At 40.5% G+C, this 14,999-nt stretch overlaps 7 protein-coding genes and 1 non-coding gene across 8 annotated transcripts; 4 read left to right on the top strand and 4 right to left on the bottom strand.

The window, feature by feature from the left end:
• Positions 1-800: 800 nt before the first annotated feature.
• TRP3 (bifunctional anthranilate synthase/indole-3-glycerol-phosphate synthase) lies at positions 801-2,255 on the top strand (the record flags this gene model as incomplete). Its single annotated transcript, XM_018133318.1, has 1 exon — positions 801-2,255. One exon carries the CDS (start codon positions 801-803, stop codon positions 2,253-2,255), a length of 1,455 nt encoding a protein of 484 aa, XP_017988556.1.
• Positions 2,256-2,329: 74 nt separating this feature from the next.
• SAC1 (phosphatidylinositol-3-phosphatase SAC1) lies at positions 2,330-4,198 on the bottom strand (the record flags this gene model as incomplete). The annotated part of the gene is made up of 1 exon (XM_018133319.1): positions 2,330-4,198. The coding sequence occupies one exon, from the start codon at positions 4,196-4,198 to the stop codon at positions 2,330-2,332; it is 1,869 nt and encodes a 622-aa protein (XP_017988555.1).
• A 217-nt stretch (positions 4,199-4,415) lies between these two features.
• DOA1 (Doa1p) lies at positions 4,416-6,539 on the top strand (the record flags this gene model as incomplete). The annotated part of the gene is made up of 1 exon (XM_018133320.1): positions 4,416-6,539. One exon carries the CDS (start codon positions 4,416-4,418, stop codon positions 6,537-6,539), a length of 2,124 nt encoding a protein of 707 aa, XP_017988554.1.
• A 217-nt stretch (positions 6,540-6,756) lies between these two features.
• On the top strand, positions 6,757-7,517 carry YRA2 (Yra2p; the record flags this gene model as incomplete). Its single annotated transcript, XM_018133321.1, has 2 exons — positions 6,757-6,798; positions 6,966-7,517. The coding sequence occupies 2 exons, from the start codon at positions 6,757-6,759 to the stop codon at positions 7,515-7,517; spliced, it is 594 nt and encodes a 197-aa protein (XP_017988553.1).
• Positions 7,518-8,381: 864 nt separating this feature from the next.
• Positions 8,382-8,455, top strand: AW171_hschr63513. The gene has a single exon. It is a non-coding gene; the product is annotated as a tRNA-Asn (tRNA).
• Positions 8,456-8,726: 271 nt separating this feature from the next.
• Positions 8,727-9,290, bottom strand: RHO2 (Rho family GTPase RHO2; the record flags this gene model as incomplete). The annotated part of the gene is made up of 1 exon (XM_018133322.1): positions 8,727-9,290. The coding sequence occupies one exon, from the start codon at positions 9,288-9,290 to the stop codon at positions 8,727-8,729; it is 564 nt and encodes a 187-aa protein (XP_017988552.1).
• Positions 9,291-9,859: 569 nt separating this feature from the next.
• Positions 9,860-13,549, bottom strand: NST1 (Nst1p; the record flags this gene model as incomplete). Its single annotated transcript, XM_018133323.1, has 1 exon — positions 9,860-13,549. The coding sequence occupies one exon, from the start codon at positions 13,547-13,549 to the stop codon at positions 9,860-9,862; it is 3,690 nt and encodes a 1,229-aa protein (XP_017988551.1).
• Positions 13,550-13,761: 212 nt separating this feature from the next.
• Positions 13,762-14,940, bottom strand: AW171_hschr63510 (S-adenosylmethionine-dependent methyltransferase; the record flags this gene model as incomplete). Its single annotated transcript, XM_018133324.1, has 1 exon — positions 13,762-14,940. One exon carries the CDS (start codon positions 14,938-14,940, stop codon positions 13,762-13,764), a length of 1,179 nt encoding a protein of 392 aa, XP_017988550.1.
• Positions 14,941-14,999: the final 59 nt, after the last annotated feature.

Here is a 14,999-nt window from a genome sequence, read left to right as displayed (position 1 = left end):
CGATAATCACTTTATTTACTGTGACAATGGTTCAATTGTGGAATAACAACAACCTTGTGTTTATTAGGGTAGGGAGGCAATAGTCTACTTCTCGTGTTATTTTTTGTGTAGTTGCTCTTTATCCCAAATCCGGGCACGATATAAAGTCACTCTTTACGGCTTGAAAGATCTTAATTTTCACCAAACGCAGATAAAGGTTAAAAGGGGGGACTTGGGAGAGCTTAAACGGTCAGAGGCGTACAGTACGTGTTATGCGAGGCGTTGGGCGTTAATGCGAAGACAATGCGTTTTCAAACTGCATGTAGCTCTTTTGAGATTTGTAGCTAATTGAATGTACAGGATCTGCGCATTTTTTTTTTCTCTATCTTAATAGAGTCCGTAGAGCGCGCAATTGGGGAGTGGAACATATACCGGTTGTGGGGTTTGGGGGATTTTTTGTAGTGTTTTATGTATTGTTACAGTACGTGAAAGAACAAGGCCCTGACACGCGCCCGCGCGCTGTCCCTGGCCCTTAGTGGGGGTTGACATTTTGCAACAGGGTCATTCTCATGTCTACTAAATATTTATACATCACTTTAGAATCATGTATTAAGCTTCTAATAATACGGTTCGATATTACTTAAAATATTTCAAGGCCCTTGACGGCCACCGAACTTTGGTGTGTTCGTAATCCAAACAGCACATTCGTCAAAAAACTGAGTCATATTCACTGAAAAAGTGCGTATTAAAGTGCAGACAGAATCTGAAACGTTTTACGTTGTTTATCTAAACAGGCATAAGTAACTAAAATACAAACGAGAATGGAACACCCTAAGAGGGTAGTGTTGGTTGACAACTATGATTCGTTTACATGGAACTTATATGAGTACTTCTGCCAAGCCGGGGCGGAAGTCCTTGTCCATAGGAACGATAAAATAACTGTCCCGGAAATCGAAGCTTTAAACCCAGATATCATCTGTATATCACCGGGACCAGGCCATCCATCGGTTGATGGAGGTATATCGAATAAATGTATTGAGTACTTTAAGGGTAAGAAGCCTATTTTTGGTGTCTGTCTTGGACAGCAATGCATATACGAGCACTTTGGGGGCACAGTTACTGGCGCAGGTGAGATCATTCATGGTAAGACTTCTGAGATTTTCCATGACGGGCTTGGTTTGTTCAAGGGTGTCAAACAGGGTATTCCTGTTACTAGGTATCACTCGCTGGCTGGTTCTCCTGGTACTATTCCGGACGATTTGGAAGTGACAGCGAAGACTTCAAATGGTATAATTATGGCAATCAGACATAAGAAGTACACTATTGAGGGAGTTCAATTTCACCCTGAATCTATCATCTCTGCGGAGGGCTACTTGATGATTAAGAATGTTCTGACTATGACCGGTGGTACCTGGGAAGAGAACGAACGTGCTCAAATAGAGAAAATTGATTTAAAGAAGTCCATATTGGAACAAATTCTAGCTAAACGTGAGGAAGATGTTGCAGAAATATCTCGTACGCCTGGGTTGACTTTTGAGGATTTAGAAAAGAACTTCCAGTTGGGCATGGCTCCTCAGGTGCATGACTTCTACTCGAAGCTTTCGAGTGCACCTCGCGGTTTGGCTATCCTAGCGGAGATTAAGCGTGCGTCACCTTCCAAGGGCGACATTAATGTCAAAGGCATTGCTGCTACCCAAGCGTTGGTGTATGCGGAAGCAGGCGCTACTGCTATTTCAGTGTTGACAGAGCCCCATTGGTTCAAAGGCTGCCTGGAGGACTTGAAAAACGTAAGGCGCGTTCTAGACATAAAGTACTCTCCAGAAAATAGGCCCTGTATTTTAAGGAAGGATTTTATCTTTAACAGGTACCAGATTCTGGAGGCTAGATTGGCTGGAGCGGATAGTGTTCTTCTCATTGTTAAGATGCTATCAAAGGAGGCTTTAAAAGACCTTTATGAGTATGCTGTGAAGGACTTAGGGATTGAACCCCTTGTGGAGGTCAACACTAAGGAGGACCTGTCGCGTGCTTTGGAAATCAATGCCAAGGTCATTGGCGTAAACAATAGAGATCTCGACTCATTCGTTGTGAACTTGGGTACTACAAGTTCAATGGTAAACTTGATTCCAGAGGGAACATTACTTCTAGCCCTCTCAGGAATCTCATCAAAAAAGGATGCCCAAAAGTATAGAAGAGAAGGGGTTAATGGGTTGTTGATTGGGGAAGCACTGATGAAATCAGAAAATCCTTCAGAATTCATTCAACAATTATTCGATTAGTGACTACCGTTGTAAATTTACAGTCAGAGTAAAGATATATTTATGATTCGTATGTATTTTCTCTTGGAATTAGTCTAGTCTCTTTTCAAAACATTTGGACTTACAAACCTTGGACTTGGTGCGTAAGTGATCCCGCTGAAAACCTGCTCTTTATTATGAGATTGTATAGCAACAACGAAGCCTAAGTCAGTTAATTTTGGCCAACTCACGTACTGCATACCGTTCTGAAAGATAAAACGTAGAGTTACAGCTAAAATAACGGAAGAGCCGAGAAAAAAGCCTAAGTTCTTCGAACTGAGAAAGCTACCTTTTGGAAATACTATTGTGGCAACCATCACAGTGAGGGCAGCATAAAGAACTGTAGGAGCCATTTGGATCATCATAGGACGTTTATCGCTGAATGGAGATTCTAAAACAGTCCCGTAAGGCTTGAAAACTCCCAAAAACAGATCATAGTTGTCCTGCCTTGCACCATCAATAAAGTTGTTACGATAATATCTTGATATAGAGTTAACCAGATCTTGGAAAGCTCCCATGTAAGTACGTTTGCCGGTTCTAGTGAAATCAGTCTTCAATGCTCTAGTTCCTGAATAAGCACTGCTCACATAATCTGCGTTATCAGCCCATAGGTTTTGGAATTTAGAGAGCAAAGCCTGGTCAAACTGCCAGAAGTTTGGTTGCGAAATCAAACCGGAGTCCTCTAGTTGCTGTTGGAAAACAAAACTACTAAAAGTGGACTGTGCAACGTTAGTCCTGTCCAAACAATCCATGCAATTGGTTCTCAAAACAGACTTCTGCTGCTTCACAATGGATTTAGTGACACCATTTTGCAGGGTCTTGTGAAAATAGTCTTCTTTGTCCCAGCCAATTTTTTTCAACTGCTCAACTAACAGGTTGATACGGTGCCACCTCATGTTGCTACACTCATGGTGAAAGTCGAAGTATATGTACTTTAATTGAGGGTCATTGGTAGCGTTGACAACAGTCTCGTAAGATTCCTTCACTGGGAGTTCATGACCCTTTTGGTTCACCAAATTCACAAGATAGTTTACACCGTAGAATTTCTTCTGTTCATCAAAGTGTTTCTTAAACGCATCCATAGAACTGTTCTCACCCAACACTAGCATAGGCTTGTACTTCAACGTGTTAATCTCTGCCCAGTAAACTGGAACCGAGCCTCTCGTCTGTATAAATGAGAAAAGTTGTGACTCACCAGAGACCACGTTATTTATAAACAGGATCTGTTCAGTTTCATTGAAGTTGGCTACATATCCATTTTCATCAATCCCTCTACGGAAATACCTCGTCCCAGCTCTATGTCTGCTTCTCCTGGTTATCAAACCGAAAGTTAGCGGCGTATTATTGAACGCAGTAGCTACAATTTTCGCATAACCATATATCATAGGCACTATAAAGTCATCCACTCCCTTCATATCAGAAGCAAGATCCCTCAGTTCTTCCGTGGCATGGTGATTCCAAAAGAATCTGCTATCTGCTGTCTTCCAAGATCCAGTGTTACCGTGATCTTCATTTCTTTGAGCAGAGTTCGTTAAATCATATGTGTACGAGAAGAATAACTCTGCATTCTTCAAATGAGCATCTAACAAAGCAAAATATTGGCACTCTTCTGCATGCGGTTTAGTAGTGGCATTCACAGGTACAATACCATACTCTTTAACATGATAAATAGTATTTCCATTCAACGTTCCAACCACGTCCACCTTTTCTGCAACAATAACGTATCTATTAGTTTTTAGTTTTATCACCCCAATAATAGCAGCAACACTATTTATTAACCCGTAGGTTGGAAATTCAGCCGAATTCACGATATTAATACCAGTTTCATGGGGAGAAATTGAGATTACTGTATTATTCTTAGAATTATCATCTAGTCTGAAAACCAACTTTTCACCTAATCTAGTGTACAGAATTGATCCGGGCATTTTAGTTATCTTTAATTAGTCCAATACCCTACCCAGCTTTTATAACCTCTTAGACTATTCTCTCAAGTCTTGTTAGAATTAGAACATATAACTGTAAGTTAAATAAGTTTTTATGTTGAGATTTCTTTTTTCCTACATTTAAGGAAAACATACATTTATAAACTTCAACAAGTGGCAAACTTAAAGAGAATCAAAGGTAGTACCGAAACTCATTGCCATGTATGATCTAAGCAGTAATTTGGTTGGGCATAACCAGGACGTTAAGTGTGTTATTGCAATTAGTGATACCGAGGTCGTTACCGGATCTAGGGATGGAACTGTTCAGATTTGGAATAGGGATGAGACTAAAGGCAACGTTTGGAATAATGGAATGATTATTCACAGGGATATTAAATACGTAAATTGTGTTTGCTTTGATGAGGAAGATCATTTGGTTTATTATGGTGGTCAAAATATGTTAATTAAAGCCGTATCACCATTGGTTGATATGGATCAGGAGGCTACTTATTGTTTAGCTGGTCATAATGGTAATGTCTGTGGGCTTAGCAGTGGAAATGGTTGGGTAATCAGTAGCAGTTGGGATAAAACTGCCAAGGTTTGGTATAAGGGCGACCTGAAGTTTGATCTACGTGGTCATACTGCAGCGATATGGCATGCGATTATTTTACCTGGTGAGAATAGGTTCCTTACTGCATCTGCAGATAAGACTATCAAGCTTTGGGAAGGATCTAAGGTTTTGAAAACTTATGAAAGCGTGCACAATGATGTTGTTAGATATGTTACCGTTTCACCTTCTGGGGATAGTTTCCTGAGTTGCTCTAACGATGGAACTATTAAGCACTGCGATTTTGACGGTAAAGTGCTTAAAACTTTTGAAGGTCATGAAAGTTTTGTATACTGTGTCAAATTTCTGGGGTCAGATAGATTGGTGAGCTGTGGGGAGGATCGATCTGTTAGAATTTGGAGTCTTAACGGAGAGATCTTACAGGTGATTAGGGTTCCAGCGGTTTCTATATGGTCACTTGATGTGCTGTCAAATGGGGATATAGCAGTTGCAAGCAGCGACAATTTAGTAAGAATCTTCACTGCAGACGCTGTGCGTCTTGCCTCGAGTGAGGAAATTGAAAAACTAAAGAATGACGTGACTTCAATGGCCATAAGTTCTCAGACTATGGAGTTCGATGAAAGCAAGTTGTCTCCACCTGAAGTCTTAAATGCGCCGGGCAAAAAAGAAGGGCAGGTAGTTGTTGTCAAGAACGCTGCTGGGGTTATAGAAGCCCACCAGTTTTCCTGTGGCCAATGGTCGAAGATCGGAGATGTTGTCAGCTCCTCCAGTAACAGCCAGAAGCAAGAGTATGAGGGCAAAATGTACGATTATGTCTTTGATATTGATGTTCAAGAAGGCAGCCCTGTCTTAAAGTTGCCCGTCAACGCTAATGACAACCCTTATGATGTTGCTGATAAATTCATTGCACGTTACGAACTACCTACCAGTTACAAGGAGCAAATTGTGGAATTCATTTTGAAAAACACAGAAACGGTGGGCTTTGATCAAACAACTGCTTCTGAAACGTCTTCGTCACGTTCCAGAAAAGTCCTACCTGTTAAAATCTATTTGAAAATAAACTCTTTCAATCCGGATTCATTATTTACCGGTATCACCAAATTAAACGCCACTGAGGGCAAATTGGACGATGATAATCTAGCAGCTCTAGCCACAGGTTTACATGACTTAGATAACAACTACGAGCTACTTTATTCCAAAGCAGTCTCTATCCGCTCCACATGGACAACCAAAACTCCAGCTTTTGACATCATGAGACTTATTGTTCACAAGCTGCCTAGTGCAGACTCTATAAGTAAGTTCGTGGACGCAGGATTCGATTCCAAGGATCCTATCCTAACCATGTTGACCACAAGAATGTTAGTCAATGCCTTCGAAAACCCTATTTGGGGTTCTGAACTCATGTCTTCTAAAGCCATGTACGAGTCCGTTTTCGAATTGCTAGACTCTGAAGTACCTAAAATGAAACCGCAGCATCAAAATAGTTACGCTGTGGCTGTCGCCACATTGATATACAATTACACTGTTCTTGCTTTAAAGGAACATAACTTAGACATTGTAACAGTACTTGCAAATGAGCTGAACAACAAATATGGTCCTTCAAGTCTTCTTCAGAATAGCGAAGAGGCTTCATATCGGTTGCTAGTCGCTTATGGTAATTTAAGCACATTGGAACCAAGTTTATCTCAATTCGCATCCAGCATCACATGGTTGAAACATATTAGGACTAAATACTCTCATTTGATTAAGTTTCAGGATATTTTCGAGGATATATAAGTTATCAAGACACATTGCTGGGTATCCTGAGAAATTGCCATCTTTCATACTATTGAACATTTTGTACCGCTAAAATCCGCGAAGTCCATAATCAACCTCATACATAATGATGTCCAGCCCAGAAATACGGTGATGGTAAAAAAAAGTTCCTTATACTTGAATTCGCCTCCCTAAACGTATATACAATAAGTAAAATAACAACTAGATAACAAAGGAGATGGCCGTTGAAGAAGAATTAGACCAAATAATTGGCGAAGGAGTATGTTTAATGCCGTGTCTAAGGTTGAACTCAGATGAATTTCTCATTTTACTAACTCCTCAACTTAACAGACAAACCGCCCTACCACTGTAAGTTTAGATATGAATTAACATGGAGAATGCTACGACTTTAATCTTTGATATTAACCTTAATTTTGTTTGTCTTAGCACTATCGCCGTCGTGATTTAAGGAACGGTCTTGCTTCAAGAATGGGTTTAAGTGAAGCTAGCGTTCGTCAAAGCTATGCCCGTGATACCTACAAGAGGGATAGGTATGTTAGCAGGCCTCCACAAGCGTCAACAAAGAGAGTACGTTTTGTTAATCTTCCATTAGACACGCGAGATGAAGAAATTATGGATATGGTTCGCGAGTTCAATAATCCTACGTATAGTAGGTTCTACGATCACGATGGGGGAAAGACCGCTATCTTCGAGTTTGAAAATAGTCATGATGCTGAGAAGTGTGTCGAAAGGTTCAGTGGAACTGAGATAGCGGGTCACAAGATTGAAGTCGAAATATTTGAGCAGCGTGCTAGTCGCCCACGGATTGGGTATCCCAGAAGGCAGCGGCTTGGTGATCGGATAGGAAAGAACCATAGTACTCGGCGGTTTCAGAACCGTCCACCACATAGACCCAAATCGGAAATGAGAATCAAGGAGTCTCAGCCAAACCTGGAGAAATTGGATGCTGAGCTAGATGCGTACATGAATGGAGAATAAGCGAACTTTAGTTGCAGTCTACCAATTTATTTTATTCGCATCTGGTAATTAGGTATGTACGGACATATTGGCTTATAAAAGCTGCAAGCCCTATGTCGTAATAAGTTTCTGTCCACTTTGTTATATTAATTGTGACCTTTTGTCAATAATTTGTAGCCGCTGAGGACTTTTAACCAATGAGAACTTCTAACTAAATCGGCGTAAGGGGTTGGAACTTAATAGTTTTTAACAGCGCGGTTACAGTATCGGTACCAAGTCGAATTTCACATATATGGGTGGATTGTGCAGTAAAATACATTATTCTGCGAAACAGTACTCATTATTATCGCAGTGAGTTTTACTAACAATTGCGGCAACCAAAGCATTATACCCATGATGATAGTGCTTAACCAAGCTAAATTAAGTCTATTAAAGTATCATTACATGGCGTTATCCAGGTATTGTAACAAATGAGATGTCCGGGAATCATATGTAGTCAAGTTCGGCTATCTATGACTCTACTTACTATGTAACAATAGTACTGCAACTTCTGAGTTAATTACTCCTGGTGCGACTAATGTCTCTTAAATAAAGGTATTCAAATGTTTATAAGATTGTCGTATCTGGTTGTATATTAGTTGTATACTACTGCGATCAATGGTATAAAACATAAGATAAGACCATATCGATAACGAAGATAAAACAACTTACTACAGCTGGCACACATAGAGATGCTATTATACTGAATTTAGGGCACGATTATCAATGTCTTGCATGCTTTATAGACCAACAATCCTAGTTCCGTCCCTTCCTTAATTAAAATGTCTAACCACGTGCTCTTCTCCGTCGTTTATTATCCAATATATTAATATACTTTTCAATAACGACTTCGTGGCCAAGCTGGTTAAGGCGTGCGACTGTTAATCGCAAGATCGTGAGTTCAATCCTCACCGAGGTCGAAATTTTTTTCTATGCCCATAGAATTACGTTTGTATATAACAGGTGCATTATGGTTAAGTAAGATCGTCAAAGCTCTGCAGGCTACTTAGTAGTCTGCTCTTGGCATCAAATCATGAAATTCATGTAATATATTCTATACATACAATTAATTGAGAGTCTTTCTAATGTAGTTTATTACTTGGGTAAAGGTTCTGAAGCTTAATCATAATAGCGTTAAACGATTTTCAAAACCATGGACCACCAGTCTAAAAAGACTATAAATCGTTGATTTTACGTTATTACGCAGCAGCTTTTCCCAGGTGGCTTATTTACTAGTAGACTTGTTCTTGTCGCAAGTTCGAACACATCATCAACTCCTTCACCTGTAAGAGCACTACACTCCATGTACTTTTTAGCGCCAATTGCCCGAAGGACTTCCATTGCCTGATTTGGGTCCACAGTATGTTTAGTATTATCGTCCTTTCTTAAATCATTTTTTAATCCTACTAGGATTATGGGTGCATTGGGGCAATACCGTAATGCTTCAACAGTCCATTTTTCTCTTGCATTCTCCAACGACTCTGGGTCATCTATTGCAAAACCAATTAATATTATGTCTGCTTTCGAATAAGACATCGGCCGTAGCCTTTCATATTCTTCTTGTCCCGCCGTATCCCATAGGGCCAATTGTACCTTTATCCCATCAACTCGACAGTCTGTTACATAGTTTTCAAAAACTGTTGGCCTATATTCCTCTGGAAATTTCCCCAGTGTAAATACATGGAGCAAGGAAGTCTTACCACAAGCTCCATCCCCAATAATTACTAGTTTTCTTCGAACAACGTTTTCACTCATTATTAGTTGCTACCCCTACCAAATATTTGTCCTTTACTGTGGAAACAATTACAAGCCTTGATTTCTACCAGACACAGGTTACTAGGAGAGCTTTAGATACGCAATTGTATACTACCTTAGATTCAGTATATACAACAGAAGCTTGTGTGAAATTTCTTTAATTATATTGCGTACACATACGGAAAGGCATGTTACTTCCTTTTTTAGAACAAAACGTTCCATAATAAATATGAATGTACGAAGAGATTTACAAACGCTACAAATATACAAGTAAATGGAGATGGTTTGAATGATTATGCCGGCGATAGAGCGATGTGCTTTATTCCACGTCGCTGGTAGCGTAACATATTTTATCTTATACGGAGTGTGGATTACGTAATTTTACTCCTTAACTCATAGCCGGATCGTAACAATCCGTGTAGATAGGGCGGGCAATTGCACACCAGTCTGTCTTATATTTACATAACTAGATGTTAGATAGTGATACGGGGTTGTAGATAATAATTAACGGAAAAATCCCGCAGTCTTATACAATTTATCACCACAGTACGTATGCCACCTTCACTAATTCAACCCCATATGTTACTCGTTCTTGTAGTACTTGTAAAAGGTTGGTTAAAATCGAGGAAACTAGACTGCCCGCTAGCGGGGTGTCCAAGGGAGATTGGATTTGAAGGTGTTGTAGAACCAACAAAACTTTGCTGTGGGGCCATGACCGGCATAGTAGATAAACCTCCGTTGCTAATGGGTCCGAAAGAGTCATTGAACAGGCCAGTTGTTGTTGAGTGCTGCGGTACGTCAGCTGGCGTGACAGCTGGCGTGACAGCTGGCGTTGTTGTCATGTTATTCGTAATTTGATGGGCAAACAGATTAGACTGTAGCTTAGAAGGTGGTATTCTACAATGAGTAATAGTACCGGTATCATTAGTAACAAGTTCGAATTCCAGAGTAGTTCTCATGTTTAACAACTGAGTAACGAATTGGGTATATGTTAAGCTTGCCTTATCAGTGATAAAACTTAAACAAGTCTGGTAAAGTTGGTCTATTGGAACATAGCTTCCACTGTTAGTAATAACGTAGTATGACCGATATATGACGTCTGAGATAGAAGGGAACGGCAAAGAAGTAACAGAAGTAGCCAATGCCGTTGAAGGGACCACAGTTGTTGAGTTTGAAGATGTTGAGCGCCATATGTCTGCAGCATGATTTGTAGGATTTATAGCATCAGTATCCCAAATTGACCTGCGAGGGTTCAGCTGGGGTTGAGTAGCCACCGGACTGCTCAAATTGTTTGGTATCAGACCACTAATATGGGATTTCTCAGAATTCCATAAGGTATTACCATAAACTGATGGGTCCGTCATATTCACACCTGAAGATGTAGGCGATAAAGATCTGGGATGATCTTTATTATCCTGCAACCCGGTTTGTGATAAGTAACTCGTTAAATTGTCAAGTTCATCTTTTAAAGAGTTATTCGGGTCAATAGTAGGGGTGTACGCAGAATAAATCGCTCTGTGTTGGCCTGGAATCACTGTAGATGATGGGACAGTTTTTTGTGAAGAAATTTGGTTACGATCAACTGTGTTTTGTGTTAAATTAGATGTATCCCAAGCTGTAGTACTGGTCTGTGATAAAGAAAGTGGCATTACAGTTTGCGGTTGCAAAGGAGGATTAAAAGAGCCCGATTCGGATGAACCTGCAGGGAAGCCCAAAGGATTCTGCAGAAAAGTTGAGGTAACCGCTGAAAGATTTGATGTGGTGTCAACGTTCGAACGGCGGGACAAACTGGATTGCAACAACGAATTTAGTTGTGAAGGAGATGCAGAAATAGATTTTGAAGTTGCCTCATTGATCATGTTACAAATATCATCGCTAACACTCTTTTCATCTGAGAATTCAAGTTGAGTTGAGTTACCAATCCTATATGGCGTAACTTCCAGTGTTTTTGACGCGCTTTTAACGGTATTATTATTCTCAGGAAGCTCTGAACTCTTATTATCGAGTTCTGGTGCCTCGAGTTTATCCTGATCTTCATATTGCTCTTCTCCCTGCTTCTGTTTATTCTCATCCATGAGTGACTTCTTCGACTTCTTCGCCAACATCTTCTTTCGCCTTTGTTCCTCTTCTCGCTGTTTACGTTCTTCTTCACGTTTTCTCTTAATATCCTCCTTCAGTTTTCTTTGCCGCTCTTGCTCTTCTTCCCTACGTCTCTGTTCTTCTAACCGCTTTCTGGCTTCCATATCCTTTTTCTTCTTAGCTTCTTCCACCATTTTACGTTGGTTTTCTCTTCTTTCTCTTTCACGAGCCTCAGCTTCCATCTGTAATCTAGCTTCCTCACCCATCTGTTTACGTTTCTCCTCCTCCTTAGCCAGCTGCTGTTGTCTCTTTTTTTCCTTTTCTTTCTCCTTCTTCTTTTGCTTCTTCTCTACCTTTTCTCTCTTCTGCTGCTCTTCTGCTTCCAATTCCATTAATAATCGCTCACGATTTCTTTCAGCTTGTTTTTCCTGATACGATGCTAAAAGTCGATTCTGCAATAGTTTTGTTATTGCGATTTGGATGAGACCTCTTCCTTCTTCAAGTCTTTCTTGATGATCTATGTCACTATCATAGTCATCAACCTGTTCTTCGTCTTCATGGCTTTCTGGTTGACAGCCACTTTCATCTTCTTCAAAAGAATCTACTCCCTCTTCCCCGTATTCATCATCCTCATATGGCGACTCATCATAGTCATCATAACTATCTGAGAAATTCCCATTATCTTCACACTCATATGCAACTTGACTTTTGCGTGAGTTAGAGAGAGATAAGGTTGTTGGATTCTTTCGTACACTTTCACTGAACTTATCAATGGCCTTATGGAGAAATGTTTCGCCGGCCATAAACTGTTCAAAAAGTCTCTTTGCTCTCGCTTCAGTATCGGAATTTAAAGATGTATCAATATTTTCCTCAAATGGTTTCAAAGCCTGTTCGCTAATTTTATCCGTCATATCATTTTGGGTATTTTCAATGATTTGTTTCTGAAAATCCTGAAACTCCTCAGCAGTCATCTTGGTACTTCCTAATTCCTCTCCTTCACCATTAATTTCACCTTCCTCTCGGGATGATACATAAGCCTCTACAGCCTTCACAAAATCTCGACCGTTATTCTTCATTAAATCCTCTGTCAGGGCCCTCATGTCCGGATACATCATCATTCGATTGACATACTCCTGGGCGATTTTCGGATGGGATGAAACAAATGTTTGCGCAAACTTCATGTACTTGCCCCTTAGTTCTTCATTTGATGTTTTATCATCTCCCGCTGGTAATCCTTCTATAGGTACATTTGAGATTGATTCTATACCATCCTCCTGTGAAGGCTCTCTCTTGTCTGCAGCGACTACAGCTTCATCCTGCTCAACAACAGAAGCACTCGTTTGAAAGTCATGAGAGTGAGACGGTTGTAGTACTATTTTTCGTTGCATCATTTGCTGCTGCATAAGATGCTGTTTCTGCTTCTTATGTTTAAACTGTATTACTTCATCTTTCAACTTATCTGCACCGTTGCTTGATATACAATACCTTACTGCTTCATCTCTCATATTATCTAAAAATGTTTTACTCTTGACATGCAGCGAGTTCGCAAGCTGCTCTGGGCTATCAATGGTAGCGCGATGTAATTCTTTTATAAGATTCAAATGAAACAACACAGAGTCTGAATTTGGGTCTTTTTGCTTCGCCGCTTCAAACAATTGGTTATATATCGATTCCAGTTCTTGCTCCATTGATATACTTCGCATTCCGCACACACTACAATCACAATTATGAAGCGTCTGGTACTTCTTCGTCACACTGAATACCTCTTCCTTTCTAATACTAAGGATCCTTCGTTTTTCTTCAGGCGACAATGACTCCCAATGAGCTACCAATTTTCCAGATGTAGCGTTATTTTTCTGTTGTTGCTGCTGTTGATGCGGCTGTTGAGCAGTGGCGTTGTCTGTTGGTAGTGCTTCAACAATCACACGGCCATTTGCGGCCCTCCTAATTACACGCGAGGTTGGATAGTCTGCTTTTTCGTCATAAATTTCAACTTGAGGCTGTATTGCTCCTAGAATACTACCCGCCTCAAAACTACTGGGACTGTCCGCATGTTGCACAGCTTTCGCCGGGGATTTACTCTTTTTCTTTTTATTCTTGTTCTTTTTTGAACTAGACGGCATATCGTACGTAAAATGAACGTTCTGACCACTTACAACAGTTGGAATATCTGTATCCATCTGATGCACAACTTCGAATATAGGGTCTTCTCTCCTTTATCGTCCGTTATAAACTTAGACTGTTACATTTTCTTGAAGTTCTGTCTTTACGCGGAGCAAAGGTAACAATCGCATTTGATAATCTATGCCCGGGTAACCCGCACATGTTTTGTTACCCGGTCGCTTCTCCTGTAAAGAGAGTAGCAAGCAATGGCATCCCAGCTGAAAGACTGCTACTTTCGCATGATCCAGTAATTGCATTGGTACTTTGAATCCGATGTACTCCTACTATTGGCTTTGCCGTAGCCGCTTTCAATTCGTATCTCCTGGTCTATTATTATAAAGCCAAATTTCGTAGTTGAAACAAGTAGGATATCCTCCAAGCTGAGTTCCAGTCCCTTAACTGGTTCGAGGCGCACATTGGATATAGCACCTGTGAGGCTATCAAATTCGCAAGTCTGTTCTTCGTGGACATCATTTTCAAAGTGGTATAGTAATGGACCAAAGTTTATCCAATAGCCGCCAGGCTTCAAAACATTGTGAATGGTCTCGATATAGTCCAGGATGTTATTCGCAGTGTCTATAAAAAAACAGGTGATCACAACGTCCTTAGATTTAGAGTTAGTACCCCTCTGAAGCCTCATTTCAGGTGTGTTTGAGTAGTATCCCGATTGTTTTATATGTATGTTCGGACCGTAAATATCGACAAACGACCCCGCTGACATCGACATTAAGTTGTTACCGCCGAGCTCATCAGCAACAGAAACATCAGGTATATTGACACCTGTAAGTTGTGACTCGCGGTTTAGGTGGTTGCCAAATATATGAATAAAGGGGTAGATCGTAAGTTGATTCTTCTGCAACCCCCCATTAAGCAAGTAGCGAGATATAAGGAGCATGTGATACGATAGTTCGTTTCCTTCAGTATTAAAACCTAACTTGACAATATCCACAACTAGTCTACCAAGACCTGCGCCAGGAACTAATACGTTGACGTTTGATCGGATACTCTTTGGGTATGTAGAATTAAAGAAACTTTCTAATCGCTTAAGCAGCACTAATCGTTCATGATTGCACTCTTGGGACCATTCCCTTACTAGTTGGGAGAAAATGGACACTGTTTTCTCCATGTCAGTAATGGTAGGCTTCGACCACTGCATGGGACTTTTGTCAATCTCCCAGTCAATTACGGCCTGCGAAAGCATCTCTTCGTAAAACACAGCATTACATATCACAGCTTCGTGCACCTGATCTAGATAGTCAGCATACCAGGGGATTAACTGCTGCTGATATTCGGTCAAACTTTGCCACCGCTTGAACCTGGGGCGCCAATAGGTATCCAATGCATATTCTCGGTAGCCCAAGAAAGAGCTTAGAGTCTGCTCCAACGCAGCAGAATCGCTATTAGTCATATCAGGGGTTGCAACAATGGAGAAAGTGATGTGTATATTGGAAAATCACCACTGCGTTG

Source organism: Eremothecium sinecaudum, chromosome VI (genome assembly GCF_001548555.1).
Source record: "Eremothecium sinecaudum strain ATCC 58844 chromosome VI, complete sequence".
Taxonomy (NCBI): domain Eukaryota; kingdom Fungi; phylum Ascomycota; class Saccharomycetes; order Saccharomycetales; family Saccharomycetaceae; genus Eremothecium; species Eremothecium sinecaudum.
The sequence above is the reverse complement of the archived record's forward strand: the minus strand, read 5'-3'. Positions and strand labels throughout refer to the sequence as shown.